Here is an 11,339-nt window from a genome sequence, read left to right on the forward strand (position 1 = left end):
GCTTTAAGATGGCGGCTGTTTACTAACGCCCGCATCTAGCTTTTTGTAGATGTGCTGTTAACACTACCGAATCTATAATGCATCTAGTCTTATATAAATGATATCTACCGTAACATTATGTGGCTGTACTTTGTAGCAGCTTTTCGGCAGCAGTCAGGTATGTTGTTGTGTTTTTTTTATCTCGTGGCATGAGTTGAGCTAGAGCCGCGAGTTCCGTGAGTTGCTTCTCATTACCCGAGGGGCCGGGTAATGAGAAGCATGATGTTTAGCTACTCTCGCTCCGTTCCGTCCGGAAGACCGCGCGGCGCACTGAGTGTGTTGTACTTCCGCTTTACTTGGCATATTTCAATAATCAGAATTTGGATGTTTGTGAATCGTTCTCGAATCTTCCACGGCCGAATCGCGAATAATCTAAGAATCGGAAATTTTGCACACCTTTAATTCTAAGAGTGTGACAATATCTCGATACAGCGATTTATCACGATATTTTGCAACCCGATCAGTTATCGATATGCTCCCGCCAAGTATCGATACATTTATTTGACATATTGGCCATTGGATGCTGTAAACTGCTCAACGTTTGTTGAGCAATTCCTTGGCGGTCCACTAGGGGCGCTCAAGAGTGGCGGTGAAGGTAAAGTGCTCACAAGTTGTCTAGAGAAGAGAGGAAGCTCCAAGTGGGTTGAAAAAAATTTTTTTTTTAAACTTCGTGGGAACGGTGGAGGAACAAGTGACAAAAATATTGCTACAAATCACACATGTGGACACACTTTAGAGTTTACACCAACAAGAAAGGAAGTAAGGTGAACAAGGACTTTGCTGTATGCAAGAATCGTCTAACAAACATAAGGTTCACTCAGTGAATTACTCAGTGAACTTCACTTCACACAAGGTGAGGAAGAATGTGACTGAGTCTGACATCTCAAATGCTGAAGCAGATGGTGGAAGTGCTCAAACCAATGCTTTTGGCAACAAAGGTCATATACGAAGAAAAGACCCACCAATTTTATCATTGCCCCACTCCAAGCTCAACTGATGACTGACACCAACAGCACTGTTATTTTTTTTTCTAAAGATTTAAAACTTTAAAGAAATTAAGGGTGCCATTCATCATGATCTCTCCAAGAGATATCAGTGGTTGTGGTTTGTTTCCTCTATATGTGCAGGTACCCAATTTGCAGTAGATTCATATTTAACAGCAATGTTGCACAGAAAAGGTGTCATTGTTTAATAAATAACTTAAACAGTACTCTTTCTATTTTGAAATCTTTTTTTCCCCTTTCAACAGTTATATCGTAGAATATAATGTATTAAATTTCTGACCAATATATCGATAATCGCTGTATCGCGAGATAACCGTTATCGTGAGCCTTGTATCGCGAATCGTATCGTATCGTGAGGTGTCCTGAGGTTCCCACTCCTAGTCTAGTCTATCCTTACAACATATGGGAAGACAATCTAAATTACCTATAAAACTGAAGTCCTTATAGAATGCAAATCAGGTTGGTTAAAAGTTGGTGGGAACAATTTGAGCATCGTGAAAGGTTGGTAGTGTTTTGTCCCTACTGTCCATATTCAAACCTACGCCCTTGAGGCCATAATAGTGGTGTTTTAAAAAATTTATTCTGACATATATCGCGCAATTCTCATATCGATATCCGTCTGTATCAATCCTTAAATGTGTGTTCTTGGTGGAAATAAACAATTCAGTGTGGCTGCACTTCTTCTCCCGTCCAGTAGTTGGCAGCGCGCAGCAGCATTACCTTGCACTTTGCTGAAGTAACAACATTAGACTAATCTGAGTAGAAATTTGTTTATGTTGCCCTCTAGTGGTTGCTCGGATTAGTCCTTTTATAAGTCTGAAATTTTGGCTCGTTTTGGTTTTCACTGCAAAACGGAGGTACATACGAATGTCTCTACATGCAGAGTTTTCAGGTTAAGATGCGCCTCAACGGGAAAATATCTGTTACGAAAGAAATGTCAGGATACGAAAGGAAAAAATACAGTATGTATCGTACTCACAGCTCCCAGAGTTTACTGAACGTAATATGCTTATAGCTGCTCTGCCATTGGTTATTGGCTAGCATTCCTGGCATCCAATTGGCTAAGGGGGATCTCTACTGTTTGTGTATGTGTGTATCCCAGCGTCCGCTTCATTCACCCCTCGTGTTGTGACAGCTTTATATGGGTGTATTAACTTTTATTCTTGATTCTTTACATTATGTACAACTCTGATTTTATGTTAATTGTGCAACAATGTAATTGTATGTATGTATTTGTTACATGTTTTAATGCTTTTTTATGCATTATGAAAGATTTATGTCTGAATTTTGGGGGGGGGGGGGTTGGAACGGAATAGGGCACATTTACATGGAAAACGCATCTCTACTCACAGAATTTTCAAATTACGAAACTACTTCCAGAACCAATTAATTTCGTAAGAAGAGGTACCAATGTATATAAGCAGGTTTGCACTAAAAAAGAGAAAATGTTACAATGAAATCCATATGTTGTTTAAACATAAAACAAATGTACTTATGTCCATTTTGGTTTGTCTTTTCTAAAATGATATACAAATATTGCAATAATCATCTTCAAGTGTAATATTGGGATTAATCTGGATCGACTCGAATCGTGACGTGAATGGTGATACGAATTGTATCGCCAGATATGACGCAATACACACCCCTTGTCCATAAGGTTGTTTTTTTAATGAAGTGATCATTCTTAAGGTGAGAATACATTTCCTGCAATGTAACTTCTTTGAGCAAATTGACTTGATTGCCGTACTGTTAATGTCTTCTTTTCACACCTAAAGTTTGTTGTAATAGTAGCATTGAATTAGCTGAGACGCCATAAAATGAGGCCTGACCTTAACGTGAACCGAGCCAATCTTCTTAAACTTGATGTATTTCTTATTGTGTGGGATCAGGCACACCACCTACGCTGTTTGAACGACTTCGTTGAGGCTCAGACTATATACTATGCGCAATGCTATCAGTATATGGTTGATCTACAAAAGCAGTTGGGCAGGTAATGCTTTTAGCGTCTATCATTAAGGGCTAATTAGTTTTTAACACCTCATTCCTGTTTTTTTGTCCTCACTCTCCTGCTAGTTTTCCTTCATCATTCACCAACAACAACCAGTCATCTGTGTCGGAAGGGGCAAGCATCTCGGTGCCCACCATACCAATGTCGGCGTCCCTGCCCAACTCTGCAAGCCGTGGTGGCCCAGCCACATCTGGCGGCTTCAGTGAATTGCGTTGCTCCAGTGGCAGCCGCAAAGCGAGGGTGCTTTATGACTACGATGCGGCGAGCAGTAGTGAACTTTCCCTGTTGGCTGATGAGGTGAGCCACCCTGGTTGCGCTCCACAAACGAGTGTTACCTTTACGTACTGTAGTACAAGCACCAGCGTCGTAACGGGAGTTGTGCCGTAGCGAGTTAAATCAAAAGGCACGAGGGTATGTTTAGGCTCTTATTGGTTGCCCATAGTTCATTCTCTGTCTATTTTAGCCAATTGTGTGGTTGGTTTGAAGCACACTTTTGAAAGGTTACTCTTAATTTGCAGATGCAGCACTATACCGTGTGACAAACATAGTACCTCTGAAGAAAAAAAAAAGTGTTTTTTTTTTCTTTTAGCAGGTTGTTTTAACTCTCTTAAATTAACAAGAAATTATGACACTGGAGCTGCAGTATTGATTATTTAAACAATCGATTAATCATTTTCTAGTTTGAATAATCGGGTAATCGAAGTACAAACATTTAATGCCTTGCAGAATAAATTTTAGCCGTAAGATGTAAGAAACAAGCGTTTCTACTTGCAATTAGGGTTGTTCCGATCATGTTTTTTTGCTACCGATCCGATCCCGATCGTTTTAGTTTGAGTATCTGCCGATTCCAATATTTCCGATCCGATTTCTTTTTTTTTTTGCTCCCGATTCAATTCCAATCATTCCCGATCATTTTTCCCGATCATATACATTTTGGCAACTAGGACGAATATATACATTGAACATACAGTACGTAAGTATTTGTTTATTATGACAATAAATCCTCAAGATGGCATTTACATTATTAACATTCTTTCTGTGAGAGGGATCCACGGATAGAAAGACTTGTGACTTTGTATATTGTGACTAAATATTGCCATCTAGTGTATTTGCTGAGCTTTCAGTAAATGATACTGCAGCCATTCAACCCAAATGCATGATGGGAAGTGGAACCATGACAGTGCATAGTTCTACCAATTGATATATCTTCTCAGGTTTCAAGTTAAAGATCAATTGCCATCTTGCTTCCCCACATTGCTTCCCATGATATTTCTAATCGTAGGGAGAGGGATTGTAAGGCTGTAGCCTATTAATGAAAGGCTCCAAAGGCTGCCAAAATTCACTCTACTCATTATACGCTGCCTTTTATCTCTCTATATAGGTAAAACGGCGCCATTACAGATTGAGCGCGACAATGCGCGAGTGGATTGTGCAACCCATGCATTAATTGCGTTAAATATTTGAACGTGATACATTTTCAAAAAAATTAATTACCGCTGTTATCGGGATAAATTTGATAACCCTACCTTAAGCCTAAACTAAAGACTCTGGATGAGTGTAACATATTATGTCTGTAACGTTAAATACAATTAGAAAACGATTTAATTAAAAAATATATATATATTAAAAAAAGGCATGGCCGATATTTTCTTGCCGATTCCGATACTTTGAAAATGACGTGATCGGACCCGATCGATCGGAATGCCGATCGATCGGGACATCTCTACTTGCAATAATATTTATTTTAGCCTCCTAAGATTGCACTTTCAAAAGAGCATTAAATGCATTTTGAACTAAATTAAAATACCTGAGTTCAGCCTCAAACAGTATAATTTTTTATACTGTTTGAGGCTGAACTCAGGTATTTTAATGTATATAGAAATGAGGATCTAAGTGTGACAAAAGGACAATTGGCTAAACTACATAGCAAAAATCCACTAGCTTAGCTCACTCTCTTTGTGCAATATTTGTTATGTTATCTTGGCAAGAGAGAAAATTCAATGTTGCTTTCGCCTTTAAAGGTCTGTGCTGAGTGATTATCAGACGCTCAATGTAACGCCTAGCGTTAGCATTAGCTTTAGCTCTAGAATGGCGAGCGTCCTCTTAAGACACAGGGCAGTTTATAGCAGAGCCACTTTTCTGGTCAGTAAATCTACAAGAGCTTAAACACTCGGAAAATTTTTTTTTGACATACAGTTCGTGGCTTCTAGGTAGGTTTAATTGAAAATAATGTCCTGCTTGACCTGCTGAGTGTATTGTCATCACAAAGTTCGCGTTCTCCTTATAGATGCTACAATATGTGCTCATCCGTCTATGTTCATTCGAAATTGTTGGAAACATTAATTTTTGGACTAAATCTTTGAATATTAGAGACGAAAACATTTTGAGTAACTGTCAACTAACACTTGACGAAATTTGTATGAGATTTCGTCAACTAACACTAGATCAAGACGGAAACATTTTGAAATGATTAAAATATGACTAAGACTAACAAGTATTTTTGTCCAAAAGACAATGATGTAGACAAAAAATTAAAAGGGCTGCCAAAAACAACACTGCACCCAAGACATGTTTTTAGCTCATTATCGTCTCGTCATCATCATGAAAAATTTGTCGACAAACAAATAGACATCGTTGAAGAAAAGAATACTGGTCACAGGCAGAGGTTGGTAGTAACACGTTACATGTACTGTACTCCGTTAAATTTACTTGAGTAACCGTTTGAGAAAAATGTACTACTAAGAGCAGTTTTACAAAGCCAACCCGTTTTCTTTTACTTGAGTAGATTTGTGAAGAAAAAACGCAACTCTTACTCCGCTAGAGCTAGACAAGCGTCGTTACATTTTTCCTCTTTATTCTACTTATTAGATTTTTTTTGGCAGCGATGCAAAGAGTAGCTCTACCAATCTCACCAATGAGACATCGCAACAATAATCGGCTGACTCCATTATACCAATCAGACGCAAGCTTGCCATTCTATGATCACACCAGCCTGTTCAATCCCGTGACATCTTTAAAGCGCCGTAAAAAAATGAAGTATTTGACATAGCATGCTGCCCTCAACATGACTCGAAAGCGCGGATTTAAAACTCTCCCAGTTTTTATTTGGCGCCGATTGACCATGTCAAAATGGATATTATACTTTTAATTTCGTAATAGTAACTATGAAGGAACTATCCACTATTCAAACAAAAAACTATTTTCTCCACCAGAGGGCACACATGCTCTCTGGACGATTAATGCTTAATTTCTGACATTTTTTTTTTCTCTCGACGGAATTCAGTGATTTTTTTTTTTTTTTTTTTTGTATTTGTTTGGCTTAATGTGGTTATGTAATGGGTTATTGTACTGTATTATTATCACAACAGTTCATATAGATAACTTTGTGTTGAGAAAGAAAAAAAAAATTCAAACAGAAATGTAAGCAGTTCCTCACAATGTTACTCATTACATGAGCATTACATGAGTATTCTTTTCACCAAATACTTTTTTACTTGGACTTTTTACATTTTTTGGATGATTAATTTTTCTGGAGTAATATTATTTTGAAGTAACGTTACTCTTACATGAGTAAAATTTTTGGCTACTCTACCCACTTCTGGTCACAGGTTACAGACACTTTGTGAATAAGACAAACAACGTAAATTAATAGACCAAATAACATGAACAAATATGTGGGAATAAATGAATATATCTTGACCTCACATGGCTTCTGTTGGTAACGCAAGAAACACTGTTTGCAGGTGATCGCAGTCAGCAGTGTTCCAGGAATGGATTCCGACTGGCTGATGGGGGAGCGAGGCAACCAGAAGGGCAAAGTGCCAATCACCTACCTGGAGCTACTTAACTGAAACATGAAAATAGCTCCCTCATTTTTTGCCACATCAGGAATCTCCCATTCGGTTTCCTCCTCCTCAATTCATTTTTAAGCAAAGTTCCATTTTTATCGGGACACTTGAACTCGTTGAAGCTGGAATCATAGCATTTGAGTGAAGGGACGGACTGCATTACATTTCAAAACATATTGCCTTTATTCGATATTAAGCAATTTGCAATATGTGCCCTAACATCTCCCAAAGTTTTCCATCCATTTTGTTTACATTATGTACATTGTCTGCGGGAAATCTGTACGAACATCTCAGATGGTAGCCTACCCCCTCACTGCCAGCATTAAGTACATACTTTATTTTTTAAATGCACTTAAGATTGACATGATGCTATTTCAAGTCTTATTCCATAACTGATTATTATATCAGGCAGTAAGAGATCATCTAAACATTACTGTTCGATCAATATATTGTACAAGAATAGTGGAGAGAGCTGTGACATTTGATATGCGAAATGTGAAATGATAAAACGTTTAAATGCCAAACAGGAAATTAGCAGCCAACTAAATCATTTTATTTAAAAGGAAATATTAAAATATTTCATGAACAATTTTAGTTTAATGTTTGTCTTCCAATAACAACAGCATGGAAATGGTCAATTTATTCTCCTTTTGAGTCATAGATTACTGTTACTTGATAGTGTTAATTGGAAAACTCAATAATTCGCATCTCTGTTGGAAATTTTCAACCCAAAGGTATTATGAGATTAAGTTATTACTGTGTGTCTTAGTAGCAAATTCTTAGTTCATGTCATGCTTTATAGCGGTGATATGATGGATAGAACGCTAACACCATTAAACCTGAATTCAATCTCAACCTGAAAATAAAATGTTGCCTTTACAGTGTTCAAGCTTTGAACATAAGCTGTCTCCCATGTTTTGTTTTGTTTTTTAAATAAGACTTGTAAAGTCAATCATAGAGTGAATACATAAAAAGAAATACATTTATGCTTCAAAAAGTATTTGCCAGCCCAGTATGTTAGCAAAATCAGCCACCAGGTGGCAGAACGGTACTTTTTGTATTTTTGTGAACAACATTAGGTAGAGCTGCTAAATATGCCATCCGTGAACAATGTAAGATTTTAAAAAAAGAAGAAGAAGAAAAGAAACATTGAGAGGTGGTTCTAGAAATATAAATATTTTTAAAAAGCTAGTACAGTTCTTTCAGAAGAGTAGCTACTTGGGATTTCAAAAGTGTTGAAGTATCAATAGTACTGAAATGTCTCCAGATAAGATTTTTGATTGCAAAAGTAGTGATACACAGCCAAAAGGAACTTGAGTGTTAATATATACAGTCAGGGGAGGAACTCCGGGTGCCCGGGTTTCGAGCGTACAGGGTGTGCGAGGGTGGATTCTTAAAATAATGTATGATGATGCGTGAAGGTATAATAGTGTATAAGAGTTAAAATTTCTGTCATTATCTGCATTACCTCAAGTATGTGTTTACAGGTGACTGAATGTGAGGCTTGCTGTATCCTCTCGTGTTTCAGCATCCTAATGTGTGCCTCCCACTGCTCCCACTAGAGCTTTAGTGCCCATTTCTGTGAGTATAAAAAACACACACAGGCCCAGAAAATCATACAAAACACTGACCTACTTTGAAATCGGTTCCATTGAAGGCAGATTTACCAAAAAAGCCCAAAGGCACCCGGGACTACAAATAACAATTTATGCCAGTGCTGTTGTGGCAATGTGAGTCAATTGGATGACAATGTTTTCGTCATGTGTTAAGTAACATGTAGGGTTTTTGGCTGTGACCTGGTGTACGGCAGGTCTTGTGCATGTGGTCAAAAACCTGAACATGTTCATTTTCCATTTTTTTACAGATCTATAGGACTCCCCCTGAGTAAACCCTTTTCTTAAAAAAAAACAAAAAAAAACTGGCCATGTATTGTGATCATCCTTCTGAAAGTAGCAGTTACTTGGAAATATTTTATATTTAAGAGCCACAAATTTCAGAGAAAGGGCAAATTGAGGAACATGAATTTCTTTTACCAGAAATAGGACCATAAATATTGAGTTACTTAAAGTCAACCATGTGTCCTCAAACTTGAGTCTAGTGTTCCAACGATTAATCGATTAACTCAAGTAATTCGCTAAGGAAAAAGCTAATCAAATTGCTGCATTGAGGATTCGTTCAATTAGAGCAGTGTTTTACAACCTTTTCTGAGTTACGGCATGTTTTTACATTACAAAAATCTCATGGCACACCACAAACCAAAAATGTTCCAAAATTACTTTCTGCACATTATATGTAATTTCTCAATATTCATACTTACTCAGTGTGAAACTTGAGCCTGTTTAGATTAATCTTTTTCAACAGCGCTCAGACTCAGTTTAAATTTTTAAATAGCAGTTAGGCTTGAAAAGCTCAGAATTATGAGACGCGGACTTTAGGCAGGTAGTATTAAAGTCTCTACCACAGTGTGGGACTTTTTGGGTTTAGCAACAAGTTCAGCAACAAGGTAACTGGCTTTGAGGGTTTTCTCATATAACATTGTTGTTTTTCTAAAAAAAAAAAAAAAAAAAGGCAAACGAAGGCAAACAAAATAGTCCATCGACTTGTTTTGAAGCGATGGGTGTTTCGTTTGGAAATTACCTTTAAGCTTGATTGGTAACATAGCACTGTTGGTAGCTGCTCGTGTTGTGTTCAAGAACTGCTCGAATTTCTAGCCATCAGCCACCTTGCTGTCCTCGAGAATGTGTTGGAATAAAACATAAGGAGGATTGATGGTTGTTACATATGAGTAAAATGGAAAGGACTTTTCCGTATATATATCGACACTTGACGATTCTAATAAAATGATGTTCAGTAGACGCGCTGGGGTCCACATTGTCGCAGACAGCAAGGTGGCTGATGGCTAGTAATCCAAGCAGTTTTTGAATACGACGCGAGCAATTCCTCACTTATCTGCACACGACCGCAACCCTCTAACTACTCCTTCTTTCCAGCTGCTCCTTGTTAAGACCAACATAAGGTGTATTTTGGTTTGAGCTAATGTATGTTTATGCATTTGTTTGTTATTTAGTTTAGAAGTTATTTAGAAGTATTTAGCATTTTGTGTGGGAAAACAGTGGTATGAAAAAGTATCTGAACCTTTTAGAATTTCTCACATTTTTGCATAAAATGGTCAAATGTGATTTGATCTTTGTCAAAATCACACAAATTAAAAAACTTTCTGCTTTAACTAAAACCACCCAAACATTTCTGGGTTTTCTTATTTTAATGAGGATAGTATGCAAACAATGACAGAAGGGGGAAAAATGAGTAAGTGAACCATCGCGTTTAATGTTTTATGGCCCCTCCTTTGGCAGCAATAGTTTCAACCAGACACTTCCTGTAGCTGCAGATAAGTCTGGCACATCGATCAGGACTAATTTTGGCCGATTCCTCTCTACAAAACTGCTGTAGTTCAGTTAGATTCCTGAGATGTCTGGCATGAATCGCTGTCTTTAGGTCATGCCACAGCCTCTCAATGGGGTTCAAGTCTGGACTTTGAATTGGCCACTCCAGAACTTGTGTCCTGTATTTTGTTCTTTTGAAACCATTCTGAAGTTGATTTACTTCGGTGTTTTGGATCATTGTCTTGTTGCAACATCCATTCTCTTTTTAGCTTCAACTGTCTGACAGACGGCGGCCTCAGGTTTTCCTGCAAAACATACTGAACTTTTGAATTCATTCTTCCATTAATGATTGCAAGTTGTCCAGGCCCTGAGGAAACAAAACAGCCCCAAATCATGATGCGCCCTCCACCATGCTTCATGGTTGGGATTAGGTGTTGATGTTGGTGAGCTGTTCCATTTTTCCTCCACACATGATGTTGTGCGTTACTCCCAAACAATTTAACTTTGGTTTCATCAGTCTACAAACTATTTGGCCAAAACTTCTGTGGAGTGTCCAAGTGCCTATTTTGCGAACATTAAACGAGCAACAATGTTTTTTTTAGACAGCAGTGGCTTCCTCGGTGGTGTCCTCCCATGAATACCATTCTTGACCATAGTTTTACATATAGTTGATGTGTACACAGAGATATTGGACTGTGCCAGTGATTTATGTACAGTGCCTTGCAAAAGTATTCGGCCCCCTTGAATCTTGCAACCTTTCGCCACATTTCAGGCTTCAAACATAAAGATATGAAATTTAATTTTTTTGTCAAGAATCAACAACAAGTGGGACACAATCGTGAAGTGGAACAACATTTATTGGATAATTTAAACTTTTTTAACAAATAAAAAACTGAAAAGTGGGGCGTGCAATATTATTCGGCCCCTTTACTTTCAGTGCAGCAAACTCACTCCAGAAGTTTAGTGAGGATCTCTGAATGATCCAATGTTGTCCTAAATGACCGATGATGATAAATAGAATCCACCTGTGTGTAATCAAGTCTCCGTATAAATGCAC

The 11,339-nt window shown here is 37.8% G+C and overlaps 1 protein-coding gene across 1 annotated transcript in view; it reads left to right on the top strand.

The window, feature by feature from the left end:
• Positions 1 to 11,052, top strand: part of sh3glb1a (SH3-domain GRB2-like endophilin B1a) — a 36,475-nt gene extending 25,423 nt beyond the window's left edge. The window contains exons 7-9 of the mRNA XM_057824819.1: positions 2,933 to 3,033; positions 3,117 to 3,348; positions 6,795 to 11,052. Coding sequence (XP_057680802.1) covers positions 2,933 to 3,033; positions 3,117 to 3,348; positions 6,795 to 6,902 — 441 coding nt within the window. The 3' untranslated portion in view covers positions 6,903 to 11,052. The remainder of the gene's footprint in view (positions 1 to 2,932; positions 3,034 to 3,116; positions 3,349 to 6,794) is intronic.
• Positions 11,053 to 11,339: the final 287 nt, after the last annotated feature.

This window comes from Corythoichthys intestinalis, chromosome 20, assembly GCF_030265065.1.
Source record: "Corythoichthys intestinalis isolate RoL2023-P3 chromosome 20, ASM3026506v1, whole genome shotgun sequence".
NCBI classification, from domain to species: domain Eukaryota; kingdom Metazoa; phylum Chordata; class Actinopteri; order Syngnathiformes; family Syngnathidae; genus Corythoichthys; species Corythoichthys intestinalis.